This window comes from Filicampus tigris, chromosome 12, assembly GCF_054856515.1.
Source record: "Filicampus tigris isolate MCC_2025a chromosome 12, RoL_Ftig_1.0, whole genome shotgun sequence".
Classification (NCBI taxonomy): Eukaryota; Metazoa; Chordata; class Actinopteri; order Syngnathiformes; family Syngnathidae; genus Filicampus; species Filicampus tigris.
The window spans coordinates 17,352,009-17,370,913 of record NC_141228.1 but is presented as its reverse complement, the minus strand read 5'-3'; the positions used below and the strand labels follow the sequence as shown (position 1 = coordinate 17,370,913).

Below are 18,905 nucleotides of genomic sequence, written 5' to 3'. Positions count from 1 at the left end.
CTTGATGCTGTCTGACACGCAGTTTTTTTTTTCCCGCTTCTCGATGAAGGTGTAAAGGCGCCTCTCACTATGGGCTCTCAGCGGACAGGAAGCGGCGCTCTCAGGAGGGCGAGTGCACCGACAGCACGTCGGAGCTCACCATCGCCACGCTGCCCGGCGACGGCCCCGCCTCCGCCGCGGTGGCCCTGCTGTCAGACGAGGCGGGTCTGGTCAACCCGGCTTTCGACGCCAGCATGGAGGAGCACAGCCAGTCGGGCAGCACCAGCAGCCTGGCGGCCCGTTGCAGCAGCAAGAAGAGTGAGTGTGAGTTGCACTTCTTGGAAAATTCAGCCCCTGAAGCTAGTTTCACTTAGCGACATGAAATTTGCTAGGCGCGTCCAGCCCATGTCGACGCACAAAAAAGTCTCAAAAACCTATGCACAGAAAGATACAGGAAGTCTTCTATTTTCATTTGTTTGATAGGTGTCTTGGTACTGCCACAGAATTTCATTAAAAAAATTCAGCCCATGATGAGTGTTTTACTTGGCCACATGAAAATTGGTAATCGTGTCTAGCATGAGTAGACGCACAAAAAAGTCTTAAGAACCTTTGCCCAAAAAGTTACACAAAGTGTGTCATTTTGTTTCAAATAAGCCATTTTAGCAGAACAAAAGTCTTCAGGAAATTGCCTGTTTTTTTTCTCAGTAGCCCCCCCCCCTGGTAATTTTTGGACAACTCAGTGCCGGAAGACAGTTTCACATAGCAACATAACATTTGGTTGTCATTTCTACTATGAGTGTGTGAGGTCCACAAAAATGTCTCAAGAACCCAAAAAGACATAGGAAGTCTTCTTTTGGTTTGAAGCAGGCATTTTAGTAGCATCAAAGCCCTCGTGAATTGTCTGAACACTTCCCTCAGTAACACCTTTTAGGAGAATTCAAACCCCGCAATCAGTTTCTCTTAGCGAAATGAGCTTTGACAGGCATGGTTGGCAAAAGTTGACCCGCAAAGAAGTCTCAAGAACCCGTTTCTGAAAAGACACAGAAAGTCAGTCATTATAGCGGTTGCTAAGGCCCCCTGCAATTTGTTTTGTGCTATTCTGAGACCAATTTCCTAGCACCTCCAAAATTGGTGGGAAATTCAGCCCTTGGAACCAGTTTCCTTTAGCGACATGAAATTTGACAGGCATGAAGCACAGTCTCAAGAACCCATGTCCAAAACGTCGCATGAATTCTGTCATTTTGATCTGAATCAGCCATTTAACATCCTTTTGGCCATTTCCAGGGGTCCTTCAAGGGCTAAATATTTCAACGAGTACAAGCTAAATGGACGGCATAATTTTGTTCAACGTGCATGCTATGCAGTCAAGGAGAAATGCAAGTCGATGGAGATGGAGTTTAAATATAGCCAGTGCTAGCATGCGTTTAAGTGAAAACATCTCCCACCTGAACGCAGTCAAAAGTCCCCGCCCATAGCTTCAGCGTTCAGTCACCGGGGACTCCGAATGACGTCGTGCAGCCCTTTGCACCGCGGGCCGTCGCCACCGTGCGCGTCACCAACGCTGAGCAAGCTGTCACGGCCAGAAGCGACCGCAGCTTTTAAAGAATAATGTGGCTGTCAGGATCCATCGCATCTCCTCGGCTCCGCAGAGGGCGGCAAGGGAGCGGCGGTGTCGAGGCCACGGTTGGGCGGGGTTACGCTATTTTCAAAGTCTTTACAAAGTTTCAAATATGGAAGTTACGTTTGAACAGTTATACTAAAAGAATGAAGTTGTAATCTTACCAGAATAAAGTTGATCGCGATGTGTGATAAAAGTTCCAGGACTGATGTCAAAAAGGATGTATTTGAAACAAACTTCGTTTGTTCCCTTCAATGTGGGCCAAACGATCAACCAGCACATCTACAAAAGAGATCCTGCTCGTAATGCCCTGAGCATCCGACAGTTCCTGGCCGAGAAGTACAGTAGTAGCATTTGTATTTTGGAGTTTGGATATGGAAATCTTATCATTTTAATCTTAAAAAATGTACTTCATTTGAATTAATTAAGGCAAAGTAGCAAGGGCTCTCAGGATACCGCATCCTTGTGACTCAATAGTGCCCCATGGTGGCCCACCAGGAATTTTCACGGTGCTCTAGATGGGTCACTCCAGGCCTCACAGCAGCTGCAACAAATTGCTGTACAGAGTATTTTTGTTACCTGTCATTCCAGCGCTAATCCTCCTTACAAAAGATATTAATGTATTAAAAAGAAGAAAAACTCAAGTGAATATGAAAATGAGATTCCCCTCGACATTTCCATTTTTGCTTCAGTTTACTGTACTAGAAACCGAGAGTCTTGGGGCGCACCACCTTTGTTCGTCGGGATGACAGTGTGCATGCTCCGTTACATCATGCTGTCGTTACGCAAGTACAGGACAGGACAGATTGGGTTGACTAATTGTCGAGCTGGTTGCGAGCAGGGCCTCTTTACAGAACAGATGCATCGCTCGGGCTTGTTGAACGCAGCTCCACAAGTATCGCTCAAACAACACCATGAACCGCAGGCAAAGTCAAAACGCACGCTACAACGCATTTTGACCTTCCATTTGGGTCCGCTTTCCGACCTACATAAACATTGCGACTTCAGTTTCCATTTATGTCGTTTATGGACTGGCTGCAGCGTCATTGGCTGGCTTTTTAGTCAGTCTTGTCATTAGACCAGAGATGTGTCATTCATTATAACAACACTGCCGATTGGTCCAATTACCTTTGAAGGGCAGTAACTCGCGTGTTACTATTTGTAAAATGTGAGGAGGTATATTCCCTTTGTGGTAGCCTTGGGGGTGTAAATGCCCCTTCATAGATCAGTGGTGCTGCGGTAATGGTTGACATGTGAGACCAATGGTCAAATAAAACAAATGTGTATTTTTGGGCCCTCCAAAAAGTGTCCCGCAAGGTTTTTGAAACATATTTCGGGATTTCCATGAACTCAGTCGGCGTGTACCCTTCCACTTCCCATCATGACTTTGGTTTCCACTCACGGACCGGCCTTCCCAACTTTTCTGGCATTGTTGGACCGAGACAGGTCAATCATTATAGCAGGTTGGTCTAGTTAAATGCAAATAGAATTAACGAGTGAACTGTACTGTACATTACAGATAGCTATAATGATTGACATGTGGCTAGAACCAATGATGGGCCGATTTTCTGATTGTTGCTCTGATTTCAAATGCAGTAACTAGTCATCTGTTATGTATTACCACTGAAAGGAATCTTTGGTTTCCAAGTGGTTACCAAATGATGACCAATCAGGCGCAAACCTGTGCAGCTCCTTTTCAGACATGTCCGGACATGCTGACTCCTCATGTCTATAAAGTCCCTCTAACCCCTCACTCTTCAACTGCCTTTTCCAGTGCGCAGCCGCTCTTTCCGGAGGCTCAACCGGGCATTCAGCGTCCTGCGGAGGACCAAGAGTGGCACTGCTGTCAATCATGAGACCTCGGAGGAGCGGGACAACGCCAGGAATTCCAGCGTGCCACAAGGAGGTACGGATCAGCAAGGAGGGCCTTTTTGGAATCCTTTTGCTTGCTATCCAGTCATGGATAAACTTTTGATCCGATTCCTCAGGCCTTGTTGGATGTTATGTTTTTGGATTCTTATTCTGCACTCTATTTTTAGCTAACATCAATTCTTGTCATTAATATGATGTGTGTAGGTGTGTGTGTATCTATCTATCTATCTATCTATCTAGCTAACACATAATAGAAAATTCCATTGTTGGGCTAACGATTAGCATTGCTACTTGCCGTGTTAAAACCCTTTGTGCATCGGATATTTGAACAGAATCAGTGGTGCAACACATGTAGAGACACAATTTAACCATACTCACAGGCATATATTTTACAGGATTTAAATGCCTTTTTTTGACAGCTCTGAATATTAGATGACATTAGATTAGATGTAATCTGGTTGAAAATATGTTTGTGTTGAGTCAAGAATGACATTCATTTTTTTGTATGATTAAAGAAAAAGTAGTATTAGTGGCTTTCAATGGGCCAGAATTGGCTGAAAGAGAGGTAACATGTACAATTTGATGTCAGCAGTATACTATTGATGTATTCAAGGAGCTGAGGTCAGAAATTCCACAAACAGACAAAATTCCTCACCACTGGGAAGTTTCATTACATTTACATTAGGACAGCTAAATTGTTAAAAAATAAATAAATAAATAAAAAAGCAACAGAGGTGGTCACAAATGTCCCGCAACGGGCCCAGAGGATTAACTGCCTCATCTGCACTTTACCATTCCCCAAAGAGTGTGTGCATGTGTATTTGTGACGCTCCCCCCAGCTGAAACAAGGACGGTGACACGGCTCCGAGCCCAAGCAGATGTTCCTTTTAATAATTCAGCTGCACATTGCGTAAGAGTTGCATCGCGGGAGGCGAATCAGGACGTAGGGGAGAGCGCTCGCCCGAGGCGCTTTCGGACAGGGACGGGACGTAGCGGTCATCACGGGAGAAGAGTCTTCCTTTATCCGCTCACTCAAGTACTTTGATGGGAATGTCCCCGGGGAGTAAAAGCATGTGCAACCCGGTGCAGCCATTCGTCTTCGGTGATAATTAACTTGTGTATAATGGGTTTCCCGCAAAAAATGAAAAGGCACATTTGCAAATACCCCGAATATGCGGGGTTCGCTGGAACTCAATTGCTACATTATTTAATAATTGTTTATAGTGATCAATGAATATGAAAGAAATACAGTGCATTTGAATGAACCCGTTTTAGGGAGAAGCAGCTAAATTAACACAGCAAATGTTACATGACTCACTACTCAGCCATGGTGTAAAGTATATAGTAAAAAATATTATTATTATTATTTTTTTAAATATTATTTTTTTTTCTATTATTATTTTGGTTACAGTACAAAGGTGTACCAAGTTCCCGCATGAAACACTCTAAAAACAGTCGGGTTAAAAATAACACAATGTTGGGTCAAAAATGGACCGATCCATAACTTGGGTCAATTTGACCCAACTTTCTTGGTTGTTTTTGCAGAAAACAACACCAAAAATTGGTAGTTTTGTACAAAACAACCCCAATAAATGAGCTGTTTTGTACAAAACGAAAAAGAAAGTGGGTCAAATTGACCCAATTTGTGTATCGGTCCATTCTTGAACCAAAATGTGTTATTTTTAATCCAACTATTTTTCGAATGAACACATTAAGTAAGTGACAGGTAAAGTGTACCGTGATATCTTGATCCTTGGAATAGTTTGATGAGCGCACGTCAAAGACGGGTTATTAAAACACCTGGGAACTGTTTTAAATTGTGAAGAAAAAAAAAAAAATCTCCTTTTAATATGCACACCCCGGCGCCTATGCGGCACAGTCATCTTTGAGGAACGGATGACAAACGACCAGGGAATGAATTGTCGGCAGACATGCTGATTAAACATTCCTATTGAGAGAGGATACAAGCAGAAACACAAGAGTGATAACGGAGCAGTATGCGGAGTCGGGAGCCTTACATAATCGGCGTGAATGCATTGTACGCTCTCCACCTTGAAGCGATGCGCAGACAAAATATTGACTCTGGAAATGGAGAAAGTGCAACGCGAGCGGCGGGGGAACGGACGACGCGCCGCTGAGGGATGAGGAGACATTTTTCATCTCCAGCCGGCAAAACCGAAATAAAAGCAGGGATGCATCATTTCGGCCGTTCGGGGCCTGTGGCGGCTGGCCAAAATCCACCTGTGTCACGCCAGGATGTATCAATTGGATAAAACTAACAATTCATTTTTTACATGCAGTGACCCGTTTTTAGCCATCTCTGGGGGCGGCCATTTTGTCACTTCTGTCGACTGAAAATGACATCACAACTGCTCAGGTAACGACCAATCACGGCTGACCTGTTTTCTGAAGCTGAGCTGTGATTGGCCGTTACCCGAGCCCTGAGCAGTTGTGATGTCATTTTCAGTCCACAAAAGTGACAAAATGGCCGCCCCCTGAGATGGCTAAAAAGGGGTGGATTTTTCTGCTTAACTCATATTCCACAAACGCAATATTAATCAGAATGCCGTGTTGCAACTAGTGGGCCCGCTGGGAACATATTCTTTAAAAAAAAATGTTTGGGTTGATTTCCCCCTTTTATTGTAGTGTTATTGAAGCTAGAAAACACTGTGTGGACAGCACAGAGTTTTTTTGTTGTTGTTGTTGTTTGTAGCTGACACAAACTCAAAATATCCACTGTACTGTATTTGGTCAATGGTCTTTCATTGGTATCGCGTTTTTGCACCTACAAGGCACTCAAAGCGTTTTACACTGACTTCTCATTAACTGCTGACGCAGCAGCAGGCAGGAGCAACTCGGGGTTCAGTATCATGCTCAAGGTCACGTCGACATGATCACAATGGCCAGGGATCGAACCCGCAACCTCTGGGTTTACGAAGTATGGATATGTGAGCGGTCAACGTGCCGAAAGCGTGACTTGGTGCATACGTGTCACTCTCTTTTCAAGTTTCCCACAATGCCTAGCTCTGTTCAATTTGTCAATACAAGTGCAACAGAAGTAGTTTGTGTTTATATCAAAATGCACCATTAAAAGTTCCCTTATGAGTTCTTGTGTCACCCTGGCCAACCCACTGAAAAAGTCTGGCTCCACCCCTGATTGTTTGTCTTCTTTTTCCGGAAAAAGCAACATCAATTATTTCTTTTTTGGAAAGTGCAAAATTAAGCAAATGATGTCACAACAGATTTCCACCGTATTAAAAATGTGCAAGGCGTCCAAGTAAAATCCCTCCAAATTGCAGTGCTGCACGCACTGCAGTGAAACGAAGGCTGTCTTTTCTTCTTCGCAATCAGAGCTTGAACATGCTTTGTTTCACAACAACGCTGGCGTGTAACAGCAGTGGAGATTTGTAGTTGAGCTTGTTCCCATGCACATTGCGTACAGATGTATGTGACTAATTGCACAAACATCAAGTGAGGACAATCAGCCAAGCGCCTTTTGCTTTTTCTTGGCTCGCATCGGTTTGTTTGAGTAACCTGAGGGAGTCGAGACAGCTGCTCCGCCATTTTCTCAAACTTCTCCTCAATACTCCCTCTCCTGTTTAACTTGGCTTTCAAAATGTGTTTTTTTTTTTTCTTTGCAATGTACAGCTGGATTCCAAACTTTTCTTCTTCTTCTTCTTCTCCTCCTCCGTCAGTGTTGGCCCTGCCGCAGCTCCACCACTTGATTCCCGACGGGGAAGTGACCAGTATTAAAATCACACGGGCGGAGCCGTCGGAGCCGCTCGCCATCAGCGTCGTCGGTGGCAACGAGACGCCGCTGGTGCGCATCCTCATCCAGGATATCTACAGGGAGGGGGTCATCGCCCGAGATGGACGCCTGCTCCCCGGGGACATGATCCTCAAGGTATCACCGGGACACAATATTGGAGGGCTGCAACTAATCATGATTTTAATAATCGATTTACCTGCTGATTATTTCGTCGATGAATTGATGAATTCGATTTTTTTTTTTTTTTTTTAAACTTGTTTTGATTTCCATCCATTTGTTCAAAAACAGGAAATGATTTCAAATTGCAACAAATGCACAAACATAAATTATGATTCGGCTCATGGTTTGGTCCGTAAGATGTGAAAAAATGTGCAAACATTTTGATTATTGATTTCCAAAGCAGCAGACAAACAGTCACACACACAGCATGGAGGACATGCTAACACTGAACATGAACCACAAGGTAAAAGGCCAACTGGCGCTGGAGTCAGTGATCCTGGTGACACTCATTAGGCCCCGCCCTCTTAAAGAATAATAATTAGGATACAGTGCAGATTATATATATATATTAAATAAATTAAATGAAAATGTTTGAAAATGCATAGCATATTGATGTCAAATTTTTATTTTTATAAATTCAATATATAGTATAAAATATCCCAAATTGTTATTTTAAGATCTGTCTGGATTTAAATATTGATGAATTGAAAATAATGATCATGAAAATTGTAAAATGAATGAATATTGTTTATTGATTCCACGTCATTTAAATACATTTGCTGCGCCTGTCAGGTGAACGGCATCGATATCAGCAACGTGTCGCACTGCTACGCCGTGGCCACCCTCAAGCAGCCGTGCCAACTCCTGCGTCTCACCATCCTCCGAGAGCAGCACCACCGCTACCGCCACCCGCACGTGGCCACCGTCGGCGGGGGCCACCCGTCACACGGCCTGCCCCATCACCACCCCTTCCGGGACGACAGCGTCCACGTGGTGCTGAGTAAAAGCGCCCCCGACGAGCAGCTGGGCATCAAGCTGGTGCGGCGGCCCGAGGAGCCCGGCCTGTACATCTTTGACCTGCTGGAGGGCGGCCTGGCAGCGCGAGACGGACAGCTGTGGGTCGGCGACCGCGTGCTCGCCATCAACGGACACGATCTGCGCTACGGAGCCCCGGAGCATGCTGCACTGCTTATACAGGTTGGTCAAGATTGGACAAAATAGTGGCCGGGGGTATAATTTGCCTTGCATTACTTGTGGGGGAAAAAAAAAACTTTCATTCATCAGAGAGAAGCCGTGCCTCTGTAGGTGCTACTATTTTGGTTAGCAACATGATTAAAATCAAGTTCAAAAGTCTGCGAGTGAACAATAGCCTCTATGAAATGAATAATTATACTGAAGGTTTTTTTTTTCCTCGTCATGGAAAAAGAAAGGTGTTTATTTGCCTAACCGGGAATTGCCTTCCGCTATTTGAAGAACTCCATTATTGTTCCTATGGCTCTGTTTCCAAGAAGTATTAAAGGCAATTGTAGTGATTTGTGATAATTGCGTTGCTGTTGTCTACATTTGATTGTACCGATTCCCTGACAAACCCATGCCTGTTGTCGATGGTGCGTTTGCTGGCTAATAGTGTTTAATTGCTGTTAAGTCGTTCGGGGTCTCCGGGCCTGAAGTTCTGACTGACTGGCTCTGCCGGGTACTCCCTATTGGTCTCCCCGAGCAGGCACTTTCTGACAGAGATTAACAGCCAGCGGGCCTGAAATTAAATTAGGCCAATTAAGGCAATAATGGGCCCAGGACTGGCTTAATAAGGAGTTGAGCTCCGCGCTGCAGGGACCAGGTTGACTCTCCGAGGAGGTTAGGAGACAGAAACAGTCGGTTAGTCGTCAGGCAAAAGTGTGAATAAGTGCATGTGAGTGGGAGGTCACCAGATGGCAAATGCAAGAAAGGGTAGAGTCATTTAAATAAAAGTATCAACTATGTACATATACCTAAAAGCTCTCATACCACGCTCCAAGCCAATCAAGAAAATGCCAGAACAAATGAGCCACTCGTGTGTGCTCCTTAAGGGAGTGACTTCAATAAGAAATGAGACTCAATTATATTGCCACAAGCTATTTTAGGCAGAGAAAAATGTATGATGTATGAAGTAATGGATATTGTCATTATAGCCCTTTAGAAGTTTTTTATAAATTCGTTTTTTTTAATCATTATTTTAAAAAGTTACCATCCATTTATTAATAAAAATAAATAAAATGATGTATGAACAATACCAGTACAACCCGCAAAGTATTCAGTTGTGTTTTTAGTGGCATCTCTCAGGCTATGCAAACTTTAGCCTGCTAGCTAATGTTTTTAGGTAACAAAAATGGAATCAATAGGGTGGGACGTACCACTTCTATCTTCTTGTACATGTTTGCTAGTTATCTTGAAACGGAACCAGAAATAAAACCTATGACATCGCTGTAATACTAAATAAAGTATTTTGTTGTGTTTTTAGTGCATCTCCCTAGGATCCGCTAATGTTAGCTGGCTAGCAGAAGTGAATTAGGTGTCAAATGGAATCTAAAGGATGGAATCTACCACCACTACCTATTGAATTATTAACTAAACCCATGGAAGTCTTACTATGCTGCCACTGTAACCAAAAAAAAGTTAAGATAAGAATGCCTTTATTGATCCCACAGTGGGGAAATTTTCATTGTTACAGTAAAAGTAAGGTTAAAGTACTTTGTCGTCTTCTAAGCAGTTAGCTAACGTTAGCCAGATAGCTGGGTCAGGAATGGCATTGATAGTAGAGGATGTACCACCACTTAGTTGTATGAATTATTACACATTTGCTTTTTGTAAGTTTCCATAAAGTAAACATATTGTATTACGTTATAAGGTGAAGACCTGTTTATTGCAGAGAATATGTTCCAGATGCACTGGAAATACAGACCATATCATTTATTTAGTTTTACACCTCTCACACACTATTAACACGTTAACTTTTTAAAACACATTTTTCAAACTATTCTTTAGCACCCGTTCTCACTCTCTCACTTTCGCAGTTCTATGCGTGCGCTTTACAGATAAAACTGACACATTAAAAAAAAAAAAAAAGGAATTAAACATTTTATACGTAAACACCAAAATGTTCAAACAAGCCATAAGATTTTGTCGAATGGATCTCTATTAGCTTAATGCTAACATGTAATGCAAAACGTCATTGACGAGCTAAAGGTAATTAGTGTAGTGATGAAATGTTCACCCAAAAGCATATTTACCATATTTAACAAAGCTCATGTGATTTCACCAGGCAAGCGAGGAAGGCGTCCACTTTGTCGTGTCCCGTCAGATCTGCTTGCCTGCGCCCGACATCCTCCAAGAAGCTCCATGGGCCATGGACGGCCCCCCGCCGTATTCCCCCGTGGACATTGAGCAAACACTGCTGGTCAGCGCACACACAAACCAAATAACATCTAATGTGAATCTGGACTTAATTGATTGCTCATCTCGTAGGACTCGTGCCAGAAGCCCGCCTGCTACGAGAAGACGGTGACGCTGACCAAGGAGCCGTACGACTCGCTGGGCATGGCCGTGGCCGGCGGCATGTCCAGCCGTGGGTGGGACCTGCCCATCTACGTTACCAATGTGGACCCCGACGGAGTTGTCGGCCAGGAGGGTTCCATACGTAAAGGTAACATCCGGATGCACACTTTCTATTGAAAACGATTGTCATACTATTTATCTGTGTCAAACACAGACAAAAAAAAAAAAAAAAAAGTGGTGTATCTTTAATATGTGATGAATAAAATCCATTTACATTGCATGTTGTGCACTACCTGCCACAATTTCATTGCACCAGGCAGTGATGATGGTTTGTGGCGTGTGCTGATTGACGAACACGCGTTTAATTAGGGAAGTTAATCATCGGCGGCGGTGGTTCAGCTCTGCGCAAATCGTCTTCAACCCAGAGAAAAAAAATGTGCATTAGCATAGCACCAGGAAGGAGGGAACTGGTTGCCGGAAAATTTCATGTCATGGCAAAACTCGCGAGTGAGATTTTGCTGACTCGGGTGTCTTTAATGCATATTAAGCATGTCATTGACCCTGCAAGTATGAATCTTTCTTTATGGCATTATGAAGGCTGAATGTTTCACGTTGCTGTATTGAACATGATTGTTGCTCTTTCACACTCGTTTATGATTTTTTTTTTTTTTTTTTCCCTCTTAGCGCTATAGCGATAATGTTGATCCAGGGCAGGTTTAACCCTGTAAATGTAGCTTATATGCATTTGCGTGTGTGTGTGTTAAGGAAGATTACGGTTTATAGTTGGGGTCTTTACTGACCTTAAAAAGGCTTTTAATACAATTAATCATACTCTACTGATCAGAAAATTGGAAAGACAGCGAATCAGAGGAAAAGCACAAGCATGGCTTATTGACTATCTTGTAAACATAAAACAAAATGTGCATTTAGATGAAGTCAAATCAGAGTTAACAAAAGTAACATGCGGAATTCCCCAGGGATCAATTCGTGGGCCAATTTTATTCATTTTGTGTATAAATGATAACTGTAAGGTATCAGAGTTACTCAAATGTAAATGTTTTGTTTTGGGAATGATTTAACTGAGCTTCTGAACACAATACAAGCGTAATTCAACACTTTTTCTCCTACTACCTGTAAAATATGATTCTGCCTCATCCCTCGCCCTGCGGGAGCCTTGCTGCATTTTGTCGGCTCAAAATTAAAGTCTGGATGTCGTTTTTGTTTATAAATGAGTGAAAATAGTTAGGTCGGATGTATTTGTAAAATGTACTTACTTCATATCGATTTAACACTGTTCATTTAACAATGTTTCCTATCCAAGTGATATATTTTCATATCCAAAAGTGTCAAAAACAGGGGTAAAAAAAAAATCCCAATCTCATGAACTCCAGTCATCTAACCATTGCTCTGCAAATATGTGACATTATTAAGCCAAGCAGAATTTGGATTTCTTTTCTTAAATGAAATGGGTCAATTTAACCCGCAACTTAACAAGAGGCTGAATGGCATTTGCATATGCTCACACTGCAACTTGTCCTTCAGATAGCGGCTCGAAAGCACCCTTTGCTCTTTTCAAAAGCACAGGTGGCGCTCGCTTTGGGGCGCCTTTGGAAGTTGTTGAATATTTCATGGAGCTCATGCTCGCCCTCCTCTCACCCCCAAAGGCGACATCCTGCTCAACGTGAACGGCGTGGATCTGACGGGGGTGACGCGGAGCGAGGCCGTGGCCAACCTGAAGAACACCTCGTCGCCCGTGGTGCTCAAAGTCCTGGAGATGCGGCCCCCCGACGAGGGTCTGCCGGAGGGCGAGCTGCCACCCTGCCTGGCGTCCTCGCCCGACAGCAGCACCAAGAGCCCGCTGCCCAACAGTGACTACTCCCCGCTGTGGGTGTCATGGCTGCAGCTGCCCAGGTTTGTCATTGTAGCGGTTGTTTCAAAGACCACTCTGTAATAAAAACACCTAAATGTAATTCTACGTAGAAGATAAAGAGGATATGACTGTGAGTACTATGATATTCTTACAGTGCATTTTGTTGCTGAACATTTGTCTTCAGTCCTGGGATAAAACACCACAGCAAAGACTTGAATTAGCATTAGCATTAGCATAATTCAGACTTGCCTCACAAAAAAGGACCGCAGTGTAGAGGACCTATTGAGTGCCAGCCAATTTAAAGCATTCACACTGATCAACCAACAACAATGAACATGTGCTTTGGATGGCAAAATGTTTTTACAAATATTCACAAGCATAACCATTTTACATTTGACAAACTTATTTCACAGTAGTCGTATTTAGTAGTGTGTGCGTGCATCGTGCCATGCAAGTGTGTGCACATTTATAGCGAAAGCAAAAATCGACAATGCGACCCATCGACTCACGCCTCAAATTAAAGGCAACGCCAAAGTCTTTCCAGCTCTGTGATTATTATGCCCAAACGTCAACGTGTGATGACACAATGATGCCAAAAATGTCCATTTATAGACACAGCGTCGCCCTCCGCTTTTTCCCGCAGGCACCTGTATAGCTGCAAGGACATCGTGCTGCGACGGAGCATGTCGGGCAGCCTGGGGTTCAGCATCGTGGGCGACCAGGAGGAAGTCAACTGCAACCAGTGCTTTTTTATACGCTCCATCGTCAAGGGCACGCCGGCCTACAACGATGGCGGGATACGGTAAGATGCAAGTCCGTTTTTTTTGTTGTTTTTTTTTGTCCCTGTGAATTATTTACTGATGTGTGTGTTTGTAGGTGCGGGGACATCTTACTGGAGGTGAATGGGAAGAATACGTGGGGCATGACCCACATGGCGTTGGTACGTCTCCTCAAAGAACTTCGGGGAAGGATCACGTTGACCATCGTGTCGTGGCCGGGAAGCTTGATGTAAATGGACTTTTGAGTGGCGCCCTCTTGAGATGGGACTTTTTTGTCTCATGGACACTGAACGCTTGAGGTGCCACTACTGTAAATGTCAGGTGTGTATAAAAAAAAAAACCAAACAAAAAAAACCCTACTGATTAAAGCACTTGTACTACATCTGTTTATCATACAACACGTTGCCAAGTAGTCGTTTGTGTCGTTTGACTCATTTCTTTCAGATTTAACGGAAAAAATAAAATGTGTTCATAAGATGTTTCAAGAAACTATTTAAATAATTAGGTGACTTTGTGGAGGCCTTACTCATTTTCTTACTTTAAAGAGATTTAAAAAAACAAAAAAAAAACAACTGACTTGGTTGCCGTGTATCCGTCGGTGGTCTGAGGAGGCCGTCCGCCGTGGTTGTTTGTGTCCGCTTCGGCCCGTGTCGTATATCTGATATCGGTACACTTGGTTCAGTGGTCAATAAAAGTCATTGGAAAAACACAACGTCAGGAAATCTCCTCACTTTTCTTTGGATATTATTTTTTTGTTTTGTGTGATCAGGTGTGTGTGTGTATTTGGATATATACACTTTGAAGTGGACACTGATTGGCTCTCATTTTGTTTGGCATAACCTGATAGGCTCCTATTGTAGGTGGGAGGGACTTCCACGTAGAAATGCTGGATCGCCGCGTATGTGGTCACTTCTGACGCCATTCTGGCGCTGGGTATCACAAAACTCTACTTTAGCATCCCACTTCTGAAACAATATGTCCCCCAAAAAAACTACACCTCTATCCAACTTCATGATACCATTTATGACAGAACTCTGCTCACATACTCAGTGGTATCAGTAAACTCTACTAATGTCCCACTTCTGCCACCACTGGTTGGCAGAACATGTCTCAATTCTGACACAGTTTTATCACATAATAGCAGCCCTCTTCAGACACTATTTGTCACGGAACTTTACTAACCTGTGCCACTTCGGACACCATTTATCACCATCCGAACACCTCAACAGGATGCCTTTTCCCGGTGAAGGATGTTCTTTCTTTCCCCTACTTCGGACGCTGCTTTCCAGCCTCTTTTTTTTTTTTTTGTGAGCTTCACATCCCATCGGGCTGTCTCTTGAGGTTAACAAGCAGCCGTTCCCCCTGTCAAACGCTAAATATGGCCCAGGCTCGTGCCAGGAGGACCTGCTGTTCCTAATATCCCGGTGGGAGAAGTTGAGCAGAAGCAGCAGCAGCGGGGGAGCGGAGATGTTGCACACGTGTGCGTCGGGAGAAGGTAAAACGGAAATGATTCATAAAGAGAAGAGAAGAGAAAAGTCCTTGACGGAAAAGAAAACACACGAGCGCTAGACAATGAGGGAAGCAAGCAAGCAAAGCGAGAGCAGCGACTGGTTTTTTGAAGTTGCGAAGCTTTCCGGCCTTGAGCTCGCCGATCTCCAGCACGTCTAAATCAAAAGCGGGAAGTTGGAGTCCGCAGGCGCCCGGTGTGGGGGTGGAGGATGCCGCCACTGATAAACAGTAAATTCGAAGCGCGAACCGCTCGGCCGTCTCTCCGCCTTATTTGGACATTTGTAGCGTTGTGGCGTATCGACGTGGACGAGGGGAAAGCCTGAGCAAGGACAAAAAACGTAAACAAGTTTGCGTGGAAACTTGGGTTGTTTACGTGAGGACCACCACCAAATCTGAAAACTGCATGTGCGTATTTGGTCTGTTTGCCTTCAAAATGGGATATTTTAGACACTGGTGCTCATAGTTTGGAATCAAATGTCTGACTTGTCTTTTATAGGGTGCAACTTATGAATCATCCCACTTCTGACACGATTTACTGCAGAACTCAACTAACCCGATTTCACTTTTGAATAATCTATTATAGATTATTACTTTACTAATGTCCTACTTTTCACATTTATCCCAGAACACTTGAAATTATCCAATTTCTGACACCAGTTATCACATCCCACTTCTGACAAGATTTATGGCAAAACTTTACTAACCATCCTGCGACTGACACTGTTTATCACTGAACCTATTCCACTTCTGTTTATTCCATTTATCACAGAATTTTACTCATTAATCCAACTTCTGACAACTTTTGTCACAGAACTACACTTGCATCCCACTTCTGAAATAAGATCTGAAGAGATCTCTTATAAACTGCCCCACTTCTGCCATCATTTATGACAGAAGTCCAGGAAGATCCTCTTTCTGACACCATTTGTCACAGAACCTAACTAACTGTCCCACTTCTGACATCAACCATCATACAACTCTACTGACCACCCCGCTTCAGACACCATTCATCGCAGAACTCCACTAACTATCCCGCTTCTGACAAATAAATTTCACAGAACGCTACTATCATCCCACTTCTGATGCCATTCTCAGAAAACTTGACTAACAGTTCAACTTCTGAAATCAATTAAAAACTAAAACTAGTGACCACCCCTCTTCAGACGCCATTCATCACAGAACTTCACAAACCAGCCCACTTCTGACACCATTCATCATAGAACTCCACTAACCGCTCCTCCTCTGATAATCTCGTTCACAGAAATACACTAACCTCCCCATTTCTAACACCTTTGGTCAGAAAACCAACCGTCCCACTTCTGACACAAATGATCATACTCCTCTATGAATCAATGCACTTCTGACACAATTCTTCACAGAAATACACGAGTAATGGCACTTCTAACACCAATTTGTCAGGTGTCTCTTCTAACTCTCAAACTTCCGACACCAATGATCACAGAACTCTTTGTGCATCTTTTGAGAGATGTTTTCCACAAATGTTTTTGTCAAATTGTACAACTTCAGGTGATATGGGTCTTCATAGTTTTGTACTGTATTTTTACTTACACTACAAGATGAAAATAAAAGTTGTGCACATTTAAATTCATATTTTTTTATTCATTCTCTAAAGATTTTGCTCTCCAAATTGAAATTTATTTGACTTTTTAATAAGGCTTTAAATATATGAAATATCAACTTTTGGGACCGTGCGCATAACAACGAAGACTCTTGAATGTCTTAAATCTCAATCTCTCCCCCCCAAAAAAAATCTCATAAAAATGCTTGATTTTAAATCTCCGGCTAAGACGTCGTGTGACGTTTAACACGGTCTGTCGAGCAGCTGTGGCCCTCTGATCATGAAACCAATCATTTCTTTTGTCCGGCTCCATCAACGCACTCTATTCTGGGCTCATTCGATCCATGCACGTTGGCAGTCAGCCCTCACTTCCACACACACACGCACACATGTACACAACATTTGTAAGACTCAAAGAGAACAATGCGAGCGGGAGTGAAGGAAAAATGGTGCTGGCATCACAAGTTGGTATTCCTGCTCTTAAATTTACAAAGCTGCTCCCGTTTGAGGCTGACTGAAGACATGTGGCCAGGAAATGACTGACTTGCAAAATGTATACTTCTCAGAATAACTTTATATTATGTCCTACAATACAGAGCCAAAAAATATGGCTTTCCCGTAAGACTAGATCAAATTGAAAAAAAAAAAGAAGCTGTCTCTCTCATCTCTTCTTGCACCCACACACAGATGTAAGCGTCGTAACAAACGTTCCCGCTTCTGACACCGCTACTGTGCGACTTGAGACAAAGTTTGTCACAGTACTTAAAAGAAACCAAACTAGCTGTCATAAATGAATGCCACCTAAACATCTCACATCTGGCACCATTATCATCCCACTTCAGTTTCGGTTTGTTACAGCTACAATATGTAGATGATGTAGAAAAATTCAGAATCAAAATTGATATAAAAAAAACACCTCATAATCACAAGAGAAGCTGTTGATTCAATACATGAATGTCTCTAGATAGCAACAGATGTGTTTCGCTTGTCAAAGTTGGCTGTAACAAATTTTGCTCCGACCAGCCAATCAGAGTGAGGATGAATTAATTTGAAATCCGATTTGTTAAAGACGTTGTCCCATAGCTAGTAAGGTTTAAGTTAAATCCGTTAGCGCTACTCATGCTGAAGGCCCTGAGCCTTGAAATGGCAGCAGATAGTGGCTGAAATCTGACTGGAGACACACACAAAAAAAAAAATCGAACTTTCCTTAAATTACAAAAATTAGCTTGGTTAATATCAGATGAAAAATTGCTATTTCATCATCATCTTTTCTCAAATGTAAATCACATTTTTAGGCCGGCTCCAAAGCCCTGTTTGACTTGTAGGCGCTTTTATGAAAATCTGACACTGATTCCCCGTCGTCTTTTCCCTTCTAACCGTGAGCGGCAGTGTTTGCAATATGTCTTTCATTTGAGGGAATGCCAGAAGAAAGAGGGAGCGAGCCAACATACAAACAGATGAATCAGAGAGCGCAACAACATCCTTCAAAGCTCACTCGTCTTTGAAGTGACTGGCTCCGCGTCAAAGGGGCTCTGGCTGGATGGATGGATGGTCGCGGCGGATACTCCAAGACTTCAGAGTCAACTGCAGGTGAAGTCAGGATTCTCTAATGAAATGCTTCCCAGCACGCGTCCAGGTGAATCCCATCACAAGCGCATCCACCAGTATCCACTTATCTGATTTCTCAACCATCGCTTTAGTTTTTTGGGGTTTGGAATTAGCTTACGAAGCAAGAATTTTTCAGTCTACAGCAGTGATGGGCCACTTCATTGCTGGAGGGGGCCGCATTTTTTTTTGTGGGGGGGGGGGGGGGGCGGTCACATAGGACCACACACCTCCTAACCACATGTATTCCAAAAATGCTATTTTAAATATGGACAAAATAAAAATAATAAAAGGGCCACTTAAAGTGTGGTTGCGGGCTGCCAGTTGCCCATGGCTAGTCTACGCAAATATTTTTTCTCTCCATGGTTAGAAAGAACTCAAAAGGTATGTTTGAGGTACTTCTCTAAGGTGTCATCCCCCTCCAGAATTCTGTGACAAACATTGTCAGAAATGGGATGCAACAGTTAGTCGGTATCTTTATCTGACAAACGGTGTCAGAAGTGGGAACTCTGTAGTGTCCGTCAGCCTCCGTTTTCCATCCACTTCTTAAAGTGCTCGTCTATTGCAGCGTGACGCTCTCGTGGGTCAAATGGGGGGAAGCGGGAGACCGATGTGCGTGACAAACACACATAGGAGGTATTTATAGATTGCTCTTCCCTTCCATCCTAATGTCACCCATTCAATGTGTGTGCGTGCACGCGCGTGCGTGTGTGTCCTACATTGTAGTCTCATTCTTCACACCTACGCACACACATACAGTACGTACTGTTGAGGTTATGTGTTCTCCTCCCCTG

General features: G+C 43.3%; 1 protein-coding gene and 1 long non-coding RNA gene across 3 annotated transcripts in view; one reads left to right on the top strand and one right to left on the bottom strand.

The window, feature by feature from the left end:
- Positions 1 to 14,130, top strand: part of lnx1 (ligand of numb-protein X 1) — a 45,463-nt gene extending 31,333 nt beyond the window's left edge. The window contains exons 6-14 of one of the 2 annotated variants that reach the window (XM_086047567.1): positions 50 to 303; positions 3,372 to 3,503; positions 7,165 to 7,373; positions 8,031 to 8,435; positions 10,537 to 10,671; positions 10,740 to 10,917; positions 12,434 to 12,680; positions 13,283 to 13,441; positions 13,516 to 14,130. In XM_086047567.1, the coding sequence (XP_085903693.1) occupies positions 50 to 303; positions 3,372 to 3,503; positions 7,165 to 7,373; positions 8,031 to 8,435; positions 10,537 to 10,671; positions 10,740 to 10,917; positions 12,434 to 12,680; positions 13,283 to 13,441; positions 13,516 to 13,651 (1,855 nt within the window). In that variant the 3' untranslated portion in view covers positions 13,652 to 14,130. The remainder of the gene's footprint in view (positions 1 to 49; positions 304 to 3,371; positions 3,504 to 7,164; positions 7,374 to 8,030; positions 8,436 to 10,536; positions 10,672 to 10,739; positions 10,918 to 12,433; positions 12,681 to 13,282; positions 13,442 to 13,515) is intronic. The other variant, XM_086047568.1, reaches the window with a different exon arrangement.
- Positions 12,256 to 18,077, bottom strand: LOC147138790 (uncharacterized). Its single transcript, XR_015089004.1, has 3 exons — positions 18,002 to 18,077; positions 12,792 to 12,825; positions 12,256 to 12,714 (listed from the first exon to the last, which is right to left on the bottom strand). It is a non-coding gene; the product is annotated as an uncharacterized LOC147138790 (long non-coding RNA).
- Positions 18,078 to 18,905: the final 828 nt, after the last annotated feature.